Source organism: Aquarana catesbeiana, linkage group LG07 (assembly GCF_042186555.1).
Source record: "Aquarana catesbeiana isolate 2022-GZ linkage group LG07, ASM4218655v1, whole genome shotgun sequence".
Lineage (NCBI taxonomy): Eukaryota > Metazoa > Chordata > Amphibia > Anura > Ranidae > Aquarana > Aquarana catesbeiana.
This window is the reverse complement of record NC_133330.1, coordinates 311,721,895-311,737,266: the sequence shown is the minus strand read 5'-3', so window position 1 is coordinate 311,737,266 and position 15,372 is coordinate 311,721,895. Positions and strand designations below refer to the sequence as shown.

Below are 15,372 nucleotides of genomic sequence, written 5' to 3'. Positions count from 1 at the left end.
CCAGAACACACTGCGCCCATTCCCCAGAAGACAACGCGAGGAGGAGAAGACTGAAGATCACTGCGGTGTAGGAAGTGGCAGATTAGGACGATCTGCCTAGCAACAGCCATTTCTGGTAAGTTAAAATGTTTTATTTTTTTTCTCCAAATTTTTAGGAACATTTTCATGTAATTTTTTTTTTTAGGGTGGCCCTCCACTTTAAATAACATTATGTGTCCCTGTGCTGTATAAAAAAAATGCAGATTATACCTTATATCAGAGCGTCTCCCGACGCTCACATGACTCCTCGGCTCTCTCCTCTCCCAGGCTGACAGCTATTGTGGGCGGGGCCAAGAACTCCCACTGATGTCAGCCGGGGAGGAGAGGGGAGAGAGAGAGCCGAGGAGTCATGTGAGTGCCAGGAGACACTGTGATATAAGGTATATTCTGCATTTTTTTTAATACAGCACAGGCACAGGGACACATAATGTTGTTTAACAGAGCGATGGCATGCTAATACTATAATAATATAGTATAATAATATATAAGAATACTAATGATTGCAGCAGGAGGAGAGGATTGTGAAGTAGACGGAGCTGACAGCAAGGGAGGGTAGGGGGGAGGAGGACACAGGAGAGCAGAGAGGAGAGCTGCGGATGACGGGGGCATGTAAACTGATCATGGTGTCAGGGCTCAGCAGCCATTATATACCGTGGTCATTTTACAGGCGAGAGGGCAGAACCAGGAAGGATCAGCCAGGTTTTTTTAGGTGATTGAAGGGGCCAAATGACACAGCACAAGCACTGTGCTGTTATTCATGCTTTAAAGGGGTTGTAAACCCTCGCCGTTTTGCACCTTAATGCATTCTATGCATTAAGGTGAAAAACATTTTTTAATGCAGCAGCACCCCCGTGCCCCCCTTATACTTACCTGAACCCCGAAATTTGCGTGACGGGAACGAGCACACCAGCTCCGGCTGGTGTCTTGTTTCCTGATTGGCTAGATTGATAGCAACACAGACATTGGCTCCCGCTGCTGTCAATCAAATGCAATGACACGGGTGCTGGGGGACGCAAATGCTGGACTCGGGAGCTCGCTCAAAAGGTGACCCCCTTGGGAGAGTGCTTCTCCTAGACTAACTTTGTAATATAGTGGTTCCTGGGCATGTAAGCACCGTGTCAGCTAGGACATGCAAGTTAACTTACTAGAATTGAAGCGTGCAAAATCTGGCACAGCTGTGCATGGTAGCCAATCGGCATCTAACTTCAGCTTGTCCAATTAAGCTTTGACAAAAAAAAAAAAAAACTGGAAGCTGATTGGTTTCTACGTAGAGCTGCTCCAGATTTTGCACTCTCCAGTTTTAGTTAACCAACACCACAGTGTTCACATGCAGGCTGGAGGCTTCATTGTTAAAGGGCAAGTTCACCTTTGTTCAACTTTTTTTTTTTTTCTAAATTCCAGCTCCCCTATGCACCAATATAGCATTCTTGTACTTTTTTTGCAAAAATATCAAAGCTTTCCATAAAATTTACAGACACGTACCTTACTGCCCTCCATCCATGTTTTCAAACGTATCTATTGCTTCTGTATTACTTCCTTACAGACTTTAGGTCATGACACAGGAAGGAGTTGACCAGCTGACCTCACTAGTACACACCCTGCATCATCCACCCCACCCATTCCCAGGTGCACGTTTTTTAAATGAAATGCAATCAATCAGTGATCACCCCTCTCACTAAATATATACAATCAGATTGCATAGTGTATGGCCATCTTTATACAAGTACATAGAAGGGAGTGGACAGAAACACTGAGCTGTCAAGCCCCGTTCACATCGTTGCATAGCGGGAACTCGCATTCCCACATGCGTTTTTTTTTTTTTTTTGCGAGTGGGGGGAGCTGTTTTGGAGCATTTTCACTCATCACACATAGGGCAGCCCATTCACCTGAATGGGCTTCCCTACACACAGCGATTGCCCCAAAGAAGGTTTAGAACTTTTTTTAGAGCGAAGCTTGGTGCGTTTTTTAACTGAAATTTTTGGTGCAGCGCATTTCTGAAATGCAAGGAAACGCACAGATGTGAATGGAGCCTCCTTATTCTTGTGTTATCACACCAATTTCTCTTTCAGGCCCCATTCACATCTAGCATAGTCAGAGGCTTCTTACCACATGATCAGCTGTGACCAATCACAGCTGATTATTGCGTGAACCAGGTAAGTGCCGGTAAAAGACATTCCTCAGTTCACGCTGACAGGGAAAGCCGATCGGCGGCTCTCCCTGTCGGGGGGGGGGGTCTGTGCTGATAATCAGCACATTGATTATCAGCACAGACCCCTCAAATGTAACAATCACCTGCCAATCAGTGTCCAGAAGTGCCACAACAAAAAAGTGTGCCAGTGCCCACCACAGTGCCAATCACTGCCCACCACAGTGCCAATCACTGCCCAGCAGTAACACCTGTCAGTACTTCTCAGTACCTAATCATTAATTCTGCCCATCAGTGCCACCTGTCAGTGCCAATCAATACCGCCTATCAGTGCCGCCTGTCAGTGCCCATCACAGCCGGCTGTCAGTGCCCATCAGTGCCGTCTGTCAGTGCCCATCAGTGACGCCTGTCAGTGCCCATCAGTGCCCATCAGTGCCACCTATCAGTGCCCATCAGTGCTGCATATCAGTGCTGCCTATTGGTGCCCATCAGTGCTGCATATCAGTGCCGCCTATCAGTGTCCATCAATTCTACATATCAGTGCCTACTCATCAGTGCCCCCACATCAGTGCTGCCTCATCACTGCCCGTCAGTGAAGGGGAAAACAAACTTTTATGAAAGAAACTAAAAAAAAAAATCTTTTTTTTTTCCCAAAAATTTTGGTCTTTTTTAGTTTGTTTAGCAAAAAATAAAAACCCCAGAGGTGATCAAATACCACCAAAAGAAAGCTCTATTTGTGGGAAAAATATGATAAAAATTTTGTTTGGGTACAGTGTTGCATGACCGTGCAATTGTCATTCAAAGTGTGACAGCGCTGAAAGCTGAACATTGTCCTGGGCAGGAAGGGGCGTAAGGGCCTGGTTTTGAAGTGGTTAAAAAATGTGCATCAGGGAACGGGTGGGTGGATGATGCAGGGTGTGTGCTAATGAGGTCAGCTGGTCAACTCCTTCCTGTGTCATCATAACCTAAAGTCTGTAAGGAAGTAAGACAGAAGCAATAGATATGTTTGGAAACATGGATGGAGGACAGTAAGGTAATTGTCTGTAAATTTTATGGAAAGCTTTGATATTTTTGCAAAAAAAAGTACATGAATGCTATATTGGTACAAAGGGGGGCTGGAATTTAGAAAAAAAAAAAAGGTGAACTTATCCTTTAAAGTAAAACACTCGACCTGCAAATGCTAGTGGAGCCTGATGGTGGTAATGTTCATCTGTTTAATATTGTTACTGTCTGATACAATTACAGTATTAAAAAATAATATATTAATTTAAAAAAAAACAATAACTCCTTTTTAACATGTTTAAACATTTGTTAGCCGTTAATAAAAAAAATAGGGTTTCCTTAAATTATTGTGCCTTAATTCTCCTTTAAGAAAAAAGGATCTAAATGATTTTCTTATGATATCTTTGCACTGCTAAATGTTGGCCTGGCCATTTAGTCATTGCTGTATTCTGGCCGAGAAAGTGTTAATCTTACTTTTATCCAGAGTTTATGAAAGAGTCAAGGATGAGAAAGGTAAAATTTTATTTAGTTATTGTCCACTCAAAATAATATCTGAAGTAAAATCCTGACTTATTTTGCAGAAGGGAAGTACACAAAGCATAGAAAACAATACACCATACAATGTAGAAAGCACTGCAGATAATTGCGGGCGTGCTAAGCTTAGCTGAGACAATATCCTGCAATTACTATATATTGCAAAGCTTTATTGTCCTCCTAGATGTTTAAAATACCTCTATATGAGCTGTCCTGGAAATTGAGCCTAGCCTTCTAGCAACATATTGGATTTTGATTAAACTTGGACCTGGACCCATGCGACATAAATTCACATCAAACAGCATCTATAAAGACATCCTACACAATTACAGGAACCATTCTCCTATATGTCATAGTTTTTTTTTCTAGTTTTTTTTCTTCCTTACTGCCAAATAAGCCAACTTTTTCAGTCTCATGACATTCTAAATGAAAAGATTTTTTTTTAATGTTATCTTTTTTTTTGCATGGCTATTAAATAAAATGTTCAAATAACAATGATCTGACCACGGGGGTATCCATAGGTATTGTTAATGCCTGAATTATTGAATAAAGTCTCGGTTTTATAAAATATGTAGCTTGGTCTTCTTTTGATGTGAAATGCGTTAGTTTGAGATCAACATGCCAACACTTCCAGACAGCAGTCTTAGCACATTAGCAAAATATAACATATCATGTAATAATAAGGATAACATATGCATTCCAGATGGCCTGATAATTCACACTTCAAAGGCATCCACTGTAAAACAGTATAAAAGAAAAACTGGCAATATATGACGGTGTCAGTTGCTAACGCTTTTCACGTGTAACTCTGCGACGGCATTGATGCAAAAGGCAGGGGGGTTTATCAAAGACACCACGAGCACCACAATAGAGAGCTTGCCTGGATTATATTAAAAAGGCTAATAAATCTAAATTACAACTCGGTTTGTATGAAAGAAAACTTAAAGGTAAATTAAAGGTATTTTTTAAAATAGATTTACGAGTTCATTTTTATATATAGTTGAATGTCATCCATTTACTTAAATATGATTTTTATCATCAAGGGGTATTTTTTTCCATAAAACTTTTTTTTACTGTATTGAATGATCAACATATTTATTTGTTTCAAGTATTTTTATACAATTTACACAGCTTTTTTACATATTGTACATTCACATCAGTCGCTGTCCTCAAGGAGATTACCATTTATGGTCACTATCTCACATACATACACACAATGTACACAAGTGCCAATCAACCTACCAGCAAAAGTGTGGGAGGAAACCCAAGCATGCACAGAAGGAACATGCAAACTCCATGCAGACAGTGTCTTAACAGGAATTAAAATCACAGACCCTAGTGCTGCCAGGTAGAATTGCTAGCCCTCAAGCCACGGTACCCATTCATAGTATATATATATATATATATATATATATATACACTAATATATATATACACTAATATATATATATATATATATATATATATATATAGTATATATACATACATACATAAATATAATGTAAATATTTTATTCTATCTTTTCATGTGAAAACACTGAAGAAATGACAATTTGCTACAATGTAAAGTAGTGAGTGTACAGCTTGTATAACAGTGTAAATTTGCTGTCCCCTCAAAATAACTCAACACACAGCCATTAATGTCTAAACTGCTGGCAACAAAAAAGAGTATACCCCTAAGTGAAAAAGTCCAAATTGGGCCCAAAGTGTCAATATTTTGTGTGCCCACCATTATTTTCCAGCACTGCCTTAACCCTCTTGGGCATGGAGTTCACCAGAGCTTCACGGGTTACCACTGGAGTCCTCTTCCACTCCTCCATGATGATATCACGGAGCTGGTGGATGTTAGAAACCTTCCGCTCCTTCACCTTCCATAGTTACATAGTAGGTGAGGTTGAAAAAAGACCATGAAGTCCAACCTATGTGTGTGATTATATGTCAGTATTACATTGTATATCCCTGTATGTTGCGGTTGTTCAGGTGCTTATCTAATAGTTTCTTGAAACTATCAATGCCCCCCGCTGAGACCACCACCTGTGGAATGGAATTCCACATCCTGGTCGCTCTTACAGTAAAGAACCCTCTACGTTGTTTAAATAGGAGTACCACCCAGGGGCTCCATTAAAAAAAAAAAAAAATTGAAAGTCAGAAGCTACAAATACTGCAGCTGCTGACTTTTAATTGGACACTTACCTGTCCCTGGGTCCAGCGATGCGGGGGATCGAAGCCCCGCTCGTCCCCCCCCCTCCGCTTGTCGGCGCCGGCATTTCAACTGTGGGCGCCGGGCTGTGGCTTCACAGCCTGGCACCCACTGCGCATGCGCGAGCGGCGCCGTGCGCCGTGATTGGCCACTCAGTCACCTGGGACCTGTAATGGGTCCCAGATGATTGACAGGAGGGAGGGAGCAGAGCCGAGCCCTTCCTGTGCCTGGGGGGAAGTGATGTCACCAGCCCAGGCAAAGGAAGAGGCAGACTACGAGGGACCACCTAGCAACAGGCATTTAAAGGTAAGTAAAAAAAAAAAAAAATATTCAAATGTTTTTTTGTTTTTTTGTTTACAATTTTTCAGGTATTTTTGTTTTTTTGGGTGGAACCCCACTTTAAGGTTAAACCTCTTTTCTTCTAATTTTAATGAGCGGCCACGAGTCTTGTTAAACTCCCTTCATCCTCAAACCTTCCGTTTGAGGATGCCCCACAGATGCTCAATAGGGTTTAGGTCTGGAGAAATGCTTGGCCAGTCCATCACCTTTACCCTCAGCTTCTTTAGCAAGGCAGTGGTCATCTTGGAGGTGTGTTTTGAGTCGTTATCATGTTGGAATACTGCCCTGCGGCCCAGTCTCTGAAGGGAGGGGATCATGCTCTGCTTCAGTATGTCACAGTACATGTTGGCATTCATTATTCCCTCAATGAACTGTAGCTCCCTAGTGCCGGCAGCACTCATGCAGCCCCAGACCATGACACTCCCACCACCATGCTTGACTGTAGGCAAAACACACTTGTCTTTGTACTCCTCACCTGGTTGCCGCCACACATGATTGACACCATCTGAACCAAATAAGTTTATCTTGGTCTCATCAGACCACAGGACATGGTTCCAGTAATCCATGTCCTTAGTCTGCTTGTCTTCACCAAACTGTTTGTGGGCTTTCTTATGCATCATATTTAGAAGAGGCTTTCTTCTTAGACGACAGCCATGCAGACCAATTTGATGCAGTGTGCGGCGTATGGTCTGAGCACTGACAGGGTGACCCCCCCTCTGCAGCAATGCTGGCAGCAATCATACGTCTATTTCCCAAAGACAATCTCTGGATATGACGCTGAGCACGTGCTCTCAACTTCTTTGGTCGACCATGGCGAGGCCTGTTGTGAGTGGAACCTGTCCTGTTAAACTGCTGTATGGTCTTGGCCACTGTGCTACAGCTCAGTTTCAGGGTCTTGACAATCTTCTTATAGCCTAGGCCATCTTTATGTAAAACAACAAATCTTTTTTTCAGATCCTCAGAGAGTTATTTGCCATGCTGAACTTCCAATGACCAGTATGAGAGAGTGAGAGCGATAACACCAAATTTAACACACCTGCTCCCCATTCACACCTGAGACCTTGTAACACTAACGAGCCACATGACACCAGGGAGGGAAAATGGCTAATTGGGCCCAATTTGGACATTTTCACTTAGGGGTGTACTCACTTTTGTTGCCAGCAGTTTAGACATTAATGGCTGTGTGTTGAGTTATTTTGAGGGGGACAGAAAATTTGCACTGTTATACAAGCTGTACACTCACTACTAATATATACTATATTATCAAAAGTATTGGGACGCCTGCCTTTACACGCACATGAACTTTAATGGCATCCTGGTCTAAAGCCGGATACACACTATACAATTTTTTTTAGCTTTTTTCCTTTAGATTTACCAAAACCATATTATAAGAGGTTAAACTTAAACACGTTCAATTTGTATGTAATCAGGCAGGCCCTTGGACTACATAGTTAAAGGTAAAACTAAAGGAAATTGAACAACAAAAGTTAAAAGTGTGTATCCAGTCTTATGCCCCGTACACACGGTCGGACTTTGTTCGGACATTCCGACAACAAAATCCTAAGATTTTTTCCGACGGATGTTGGTTCAAACTTGTCTTGCATACACACGGTCACACAAAGTTGTCGAAAAATCCGATTGTTCTGAACGCGGTGACGTAAAACACGTACGTCGGGACTATAAACGGGGCAGTAGCCAATAGCTTTCATCTCTTTATTTATTCTGAGCATGCGTGGCACTTTGTCCGTCGGATTTGTGTACACACAATCGGAATTTCCGACAACGGATTTTGTTGTCGGAAAATTTTATCTCCTGGTCTCCAACTTTGTGTGTCGGAAATTCTGATGGAAAATGTCCGATGGAGCCCACACACGGTCGGAATTTCCGACAACACGCTCCGATCGGACATTTTCCATCGGAAAATCCGACCATGTGTACGGGGCATAAGTCTGTAGGGTTCAATATTGAGTTGACCCACCCTTTGCAGCTATAACAGCTTCAACTCTTCTGAGAAGGTCGTCCACAAGATTTAGGAGTTTGTCTATGGGAATGTTTGACTATTCTTCCAGAAGTGCATTGTAGATATGTGCACGTTTATCGGATCATTCGTTATGATCAGCATTCGTTACTTTAGATCATTCGTAACTTCGGATGCATTCATATTCGTTTAGTTCCATTAGTTTAGATGTGGCATTCATTCATTCGGACATTGGTTGTATTCCTAACCTTCATTAGTTTGGATTTTTTCATTTTATTAGTTATTTTGGAGTTGGCGCGTGGCGCTGGGATTAATTTAGTAGGCCTCAGACAGCTACTAGCACATGTATTTAAAGAACACAAATGCATTCATTATTTCTTTATATTCAGCGATAATGAATAGTCGGAAAGGATAACAATACAAAAAAACTCATAGGTTGAATAATTTTTTTGTTCTTTCAGGTTTTTTTTTTTTTGTTCTTTCGTATTTTCGTTCTTTTTGACAATTCGTTTTTGTACGCATTCGTCAAAGTTCATTCAGCCTTTCGTTCATTCGGAAACAACAAATATGCCAAATTATGTTCGAAAACGAATTTGTAATGTAACAAATTGCAAATGTCTATTATATAGGGTTGAGGTCAGGACTCTGTACAGGTCAGTCAAGTTCCTCCACCCCAAACTCGCTCATCCATGTCTTTGTGGAACTTGCTTTGTGCACTGGTCCAAATCATTTGGTGGAGGGGGATTATGGTGTGGGGTTGTTTTTCAGGGGTTGGGCTTGGCACCTTAGTTCTAGTGAAGGGAACACTTAAGGCGTCAGCATATCAAGACATTTTGGACAATTTTATGCTCCCAACTTTGTGGGAACAGTTTGAGGTTGGGCCTTTCTGTTCTAACATGACTGCGCACCAGTGCACAAAGCAAGGTCCATAAAGACATGGATGAGTGAGTTTGGGTGGAGGAATTTGACTGGCCTGCACAGAGTCCTGACCTCAACCCAACAGAACAGCTTTGGGATGAATTAGAGTGGAGACTATGAGCCAGGCCTTCTCGTCCAACATCAGTGCCTGGCCTCACAAATGCACTTCTGGAAGAATGGTCAAACATTCCCATAGACACACTCCTAAACCTTGTGGACGGCCTTCCCAGAAGAGTTGAAGCTGTTATAGTTGGAAAGGGTGGGCCAACTCAATATTGAACCCTACGAACTAAGACTGGGATGCCATGTCCTTTTTGTCCACTATTATGGATTTTCAATAAATGTTATGTACAGCAATCCCTGTTTGGATTTTTGCTATGTATGACCAGTGGGATGGTCTGCTTGTTTTGCATGTTATCTATATTCAATGTTCTGTATACCACACATGTAAATTTATGTGTGTAAAATTTGCTCACCACATATACAGGGCTGATTCCTATTCAACTTGGTACAGTGACCTCAGTGGTCTCAATCTATGGGATAAATTTGACCTGACAAAAACGATAACTCTATAACATTAAAATTATCTCCAAAGTCATTAATCACTTGCCGTCCAGTGCACGACGATATACGTCGGCACAATGGCAGGGCTGCGCAAATGGGTGTACCTGTACGTCCCCTTTAAATTGCAGGCTAGTGGGCGCGTGCACGCCCGCCGCATGAGCATGCCCACGGGTCCTGTGGACTTGATGTCCATCGGTGGCCCGCGATCGTGACACGGAGCGGCAGAACGGGGAGATGTAAACAAGGCATTTCCCTGTTCTGCCTAGCAACATGACAGGGATCTAATGCTCCCTGTCATCGGGAGCAGTGATCTCCGTCATGTTCTAGTGAGACAATCCCCCCCACAGTTAGAACACACTGAGGGAACACAGTTAACCCCTTGATCGCCCCCTGGGTGTTTAACCCCTTCCCTGCTAGTGTCATTTACACAGTAATTAGTGCATTTTTATAGCATTGATCGCTGTATAAATGACACTGATCCCAAAAATGTGTCAAAAGTATGCAATGTTTTTGCCGCAATGTCGCAGTCGCAATAAAAATCGCAGATCGCCGCCATTACTAATAAGATAAAAAGTATAATAAAAATGCTATAAATCTATCCCCTATTTTGTAGACGCTATAACTTTTGCGCAAACCAATCAATATACGCTTATTGTGATTTTTTTTAGCAAAAATATGTAGAAGAATACATATCGGCCTAAACTGAGGAAGAAATTAGTTTTTTTATAATTTTTTTGGGATATTTATTATCGCAAAAAGTAAAAAATATTGCTTTTTTTTTCCCAAATTGTTGCTCTTTTTTTGTTTATAGTGCAAAAAATAAAAAAAAGCAGAGGTAATCAAATACAACCAAAAGAAAGCTCTATTTGTGGGGGGAAAAAGGACATCAATTTTGTGTGGGTGCAACGTCGTAGGACCGCGCAATTGTCAGTTAAAGCGACGCAGTGCCATATCGCAAAAAGTGCTCTGGTCAGGAAGGGGGTAAATCCTTCCGGGGCTGAAGTGGTTAAAGTGCCTGGCATCACATTAAAAATGAAAAAAAAAAGTGTTTCCTGTTAAGAAAAAGAGCCACTGAGAATCTACTTTTGATAATCTTCACTCTCTTAAAGTACTACAGTGGCTGAAGAAACTGCAGCATCCATCACACTTCTGGGACTCAGATGCCTAGTTCCCCACTGCACGCTGTGGTTTCATCTGCTAAATCCTACATCACTATTGTGTACTATAGTAATATAGGGGTTGGTGGACAGAACCACAGCGTGCAGCAGGGGGGACAAGAATACAACATACCAGGTAGTTTTTCAGATGCTAAGGCCACCAAAGTTCGGCAGTGAAGTTCGGACCCACCAACCAAAGAGAGGGAAAGTAATCAGTCTGCTTTGCAGGGAAGTTTTTTTGTTTTTTGTTTTTTTTAGAATTTTTTCTTTATTTAAAGCAACAAAGTTGTTTTAGGCCGGGTTTACACTAGCTGGGGGTCCGATGCATCCCTGTTCTCCGTTTCAGGTGCGAATCAGGTCGGAATTTTTGCCTGAATTCGGACCTGAAATAGACCAGAAGACGCACAAGACCCTTTTCCAGTGTGCTCCGCAGCCGACCCGGAGGTGTGTGAAACCCGCATCCAATTCGCATAAGTGTAAACCCAGCCTTAGTCATGGTAAGTTCAATAGGTAACAGTTGGTGATATTTCATTAAGTTTTATCAATGAATTGCATTGCATTGTGCCTTTTTTTTAGTGCACACCACTCCAATGAGGAGGGGTGAACTGGCCTGATAGAAGACAAGGCATTTTCTTGTTTTGCGGTGGGACTGTGCTGGGCAAGACTGCCCAGTACAGTCCCACTGCACCTGTGCACCATTAGGAACCTGTCCTTTTTTTTTTTTTTACAACCCCAGCAATCAACCATGTACAGCCGAATGTAGGCAGGTCCAGTCTACTCCTCTCTGCAGGACCAAACCAGCAATATAGGAGGAGAAGGATGTTGCAAGAAACTATGATTTTCTGCCTTCACAGGGGTCAGGTAGAGTCTACTTAAGACTCTGGCTCCCAGGTTTGGCGTGTTTTATGCGTGTGGCTAGTGTAGGGTCAGGTTCCCCGTCTGGCAGGGACAGAGCTTGGAGGTAGGTTACACCTATTGTTGTAAGTATTATCAGCAACCAGATTTTGGGTAAATCTATACCACCACTAGATTTATGTTCACATCACATATATTTGCTTATGTACAGACTTCTAGATGAAAATAACTGACTGTTACATATCTATTTTAAGAAGCAAATATACCCCATCCCCCGAGGAAGGACTATACGTCCGAAAACATGTTGGGTTGACCAATATAATTCACCTAGGCTGACCTAAAGTTGCAGATAGGTGGCTCTGTGGATGGATTAGAAGGTCTATAATGGTATCTTTGTATATGTAGCCATTAGACATGTATATTTGTATGTGTTTTTTTTTTCACTATGTCATTTTATAGGGTATGTTTCCCTTTTTACTTCACTAAACGTTATCTCTGCCTCCAAAGTCCATGAGGGGTTTCTGGATGTACTAAATGCAACCTAATTATTGATGTTCTATTTTTGGATGTTGGCAGATCACATTGCACCCACCCTTAGCCCCTAGTGCTTAGAGGTAAGGGAAGTTTCCAGAGGAAGCCTTCCCTTTGGGTGTGGAACAGCCAGGCCACAATCTGAACCTTGTTATAGATGCGGTCGATATCTTCAAGTCTTCAGATCTCTGTCTCAGTACGTAAGTTGGGTGTGCCTATCTGCTGGGTCTAAATAAGTTGTGTTAAACCTTTCTACAATATAACTTTATTGCCTAACGGGGACTCTGTGTGTTCACAGCCTGCCACACAAGGCTGCCCTTTGCTCACACTCATCTTCTAATTCATCTCAGTGGGCGGCTGTATGTGGCAGCTGCGGGTCCTAGGAAAATGATTATGAAAGCTCTGCACCAGTGGCGTCGGGAGGGGGGGGGGGCTGACGGGGGCTGGAGCCCCAACTGTGCCCCCAAAAAGCCCTGGGTCTCAAAATCCCGAAATACATCATTAGCCCTACAATATTAGCTCCTATGATGGACATCACACTCGTTCAATGCTGAGACGTGTGGCATCCATCATAGGCGCTGCTGGGTCCAGGGGGAGGCGGGAATGACACTATGGCCACGCTGGGCACTGGGAGATCCCCACTGAGCCACTCGCTCTGTGTAAATAGACGGGTGGCTCTTCTATCCTGATTCTTGGCTCTGGCTGCCTGGTGCCTGCAGGGCTATCTGGTGAATGCCGGGGCCCGGGATGAGTGTACTCCGACACAGGTAAGGCTGAGCAGCAACAATCTGTGTATGTCAGATAGGTCAGTCATGTATGTCAGGTAGGTCAGGTAGGTCAGTCATGTCAGTCATGTATGTCAGTCAGGTCAGTTATGTATGTCAGTCAGGTCAGTTATGTATGTCAGGTAGGTCAGTCATGTCAGTCAGGTAGGTCAGTCATGTCAGTCATGTACGTCAGTCATGTATGTCAGGTAGGTCAGTCATGTATGTCAGGTAGGTCAGTGTATGTCAGATAGGTCAGTGTTAAGCAAATGAGCCTATCACCCTCCCCGAGCCTGTCCCCGACCACCCCACTTCACTCCCCCCCCTCACCTCTGGCTGAAGCCCCTGGTCTTTTTCCCACCTAGAAACACCCCTGCTCTGCACATTGCATAGCCATGTAAATGAAGCCTTATAGCTCTTTGAGCAAATAAAAGACCACTTTTCTATGTATATGATCTATGGATTTAGCTTATTCTCCAGAGTTCAGCTTTAATGTCCATCACCAGCCAAAACGTAACCCCCTCCCTTCCTATACTATAGGTAATTTTTATTTTCTATAGAATGATTAGTTAGAGGAGGGTGAGGTTGGTATTTTTGCAGTAGCCTCGAGAGTAGCTTTAATCAAACGCCTTAACAGGGATTGCAGAGGTTGAGTAATAGATCTCATGTGCCCATTTGTTCCCGGAGTGCAAACATAAAACTGGAATGGACAATATTAATAATCATATTAATGCAGATGAATAATTGATTAGCTGGAATATAGATTAGAAAGGACAAACGTACTGGTAAATTATGAGTCATGCACCATGACTTACCCTTGCAGTACGTCCCATCATTGGTCATAAATCTCACCAGGCCGCTTGAAACATAGCCAGGGGCACACATGCAGTAATAGCTTCCATTGGTGTTTGTGCAGTTGGCATGATCTCCACAGATGTAGGTGGCGTTTTGGCATTCGTTGTCATCTGCAAAATAATGTTTAGTGTGAGTTATAGAAACAGTCCATTAAGCACTATCTGTATCTACAACGGCCATGGAAAATAGACCAATGAAATATCAAGAAATCCTTCTAAAAAATCTGGTTGACATTGGACTTTAGCTAGGCTAGCTTTACACTTATAGTTGGGAGGCGGTAAAAACATGTGGCTGAGCTGTGTTTTTATTGCCTTCCAACTGCTCCCCCTTAAGCTGCAAAGAGAGTGGATGGGAGTGTACACGTGCCAAGGCTGTGATGCTTTACAAAGGGGCACATCAAAAATTATCCCCCATCCATGTTCAGTACTGCAATGTTTCTCAGCTCCAGTCCTCATGTACCCCCAATAGGTCATGTTTTCAGGCTTTCCATTATTTTGCACAGGTGATTTGATCAGTTTCACTGCCTTAGTAATTACCACAACCATTTCATCTGAGGGAAATCCTGAAAACATGTCCTGTTGGGGATACATGAGGACTGGAGTTGAGAAACATTGCAGTACTGCAACTGAAAGGGGCTTCACAGCAACCACATGCAATGCATGCAGTTGCAGCGTGGTGGTGGGGGTTTTTAGGGGTTAAAACAGGCAGTGATGAGGCAACATAATGTCTGGGCTGCCAGCACACCAAAATGGACCAAAAAGTGGATGTGCACCATTTTTCCAACTCAATTCACTACAATGAGCGGTAATGCATTACTGAAAGGCTGCTAGTAAGGATTAGGCAAATGTAGTTCTTGTGGCTCTGCTGTAATCAGCAGAGCAGCATGTTATTGCTTTGGTCTGCACTGGGCTCTGCAGGCCGCAAGTATGATTGCTTCCCATTGCCTTCTGGAGACTTCCAGATTATAGTCAGCCAATCCTTGGGGGGAAGGTGCCCAGATGGTGGCTGGGAGAGTGTATAAATAGTCTGAAACCTGGGAGAGCACTGTTTTTCCCCAGGAGGTGAGGTTCTCAGCCAGAAGGGACAAAAAGGGATGGAATATGGCACAAATTATGATCACTTTGGGAAAATGACATATGTTAAAAAATGAAATGGGTAAAAACAACATAAAAGCAAGTCCATCCAGGCATGAGGGTAGGAGGATAGAAATGTCAGCAACTCATGGCAAGCCTCTTGTGGGGAGCAGAAGTGATCTCCAAAGTGCATGCAAAAAAAAGGAGAACACAGAAGTGCCTATAAATGCAGACTCTCAGTAGTTTATTAAAACAAAGATATGTAAGAACAACTCACATTTAGCGAGATAAGAACAGGCACATTAAAGTCCATCAATGGTAGAATGGGGGTCGTCACCCACGCTGTAGATGCCTACACTAATGCTCATCTGGATCCAGAAGCCAGCTGTATATGGATCAGAGCCAGGAGTGAGGGCTG

General features: G+C 42.8%; 1 protein-coding gene across 2 annotated transcripts in view; it reads right to left on the bottom strand.

The window, feature by feature from the left end:
- Window positions 1–15,372, bottom strand: part of ADGRL4 (adhesion G protein-coupled receptor L4) — a 320,385-nt gene that overhangs the window by 181,932 nt on the left and 123,081 nt on the right. For both annotated transcript variants that reach the window (XM_073593680.1, XM_073593681.1), the window contains exon 3: window positions 13,842–13,991. In XM_073593680.1, coding sequence (XP_073449781.1) covers window positions 13,842–13,991 — 150 coding nt within the window. The remainder of the gene's footprint in view (window positions 1–13,841; window positions 13,992–15,372) is intronic.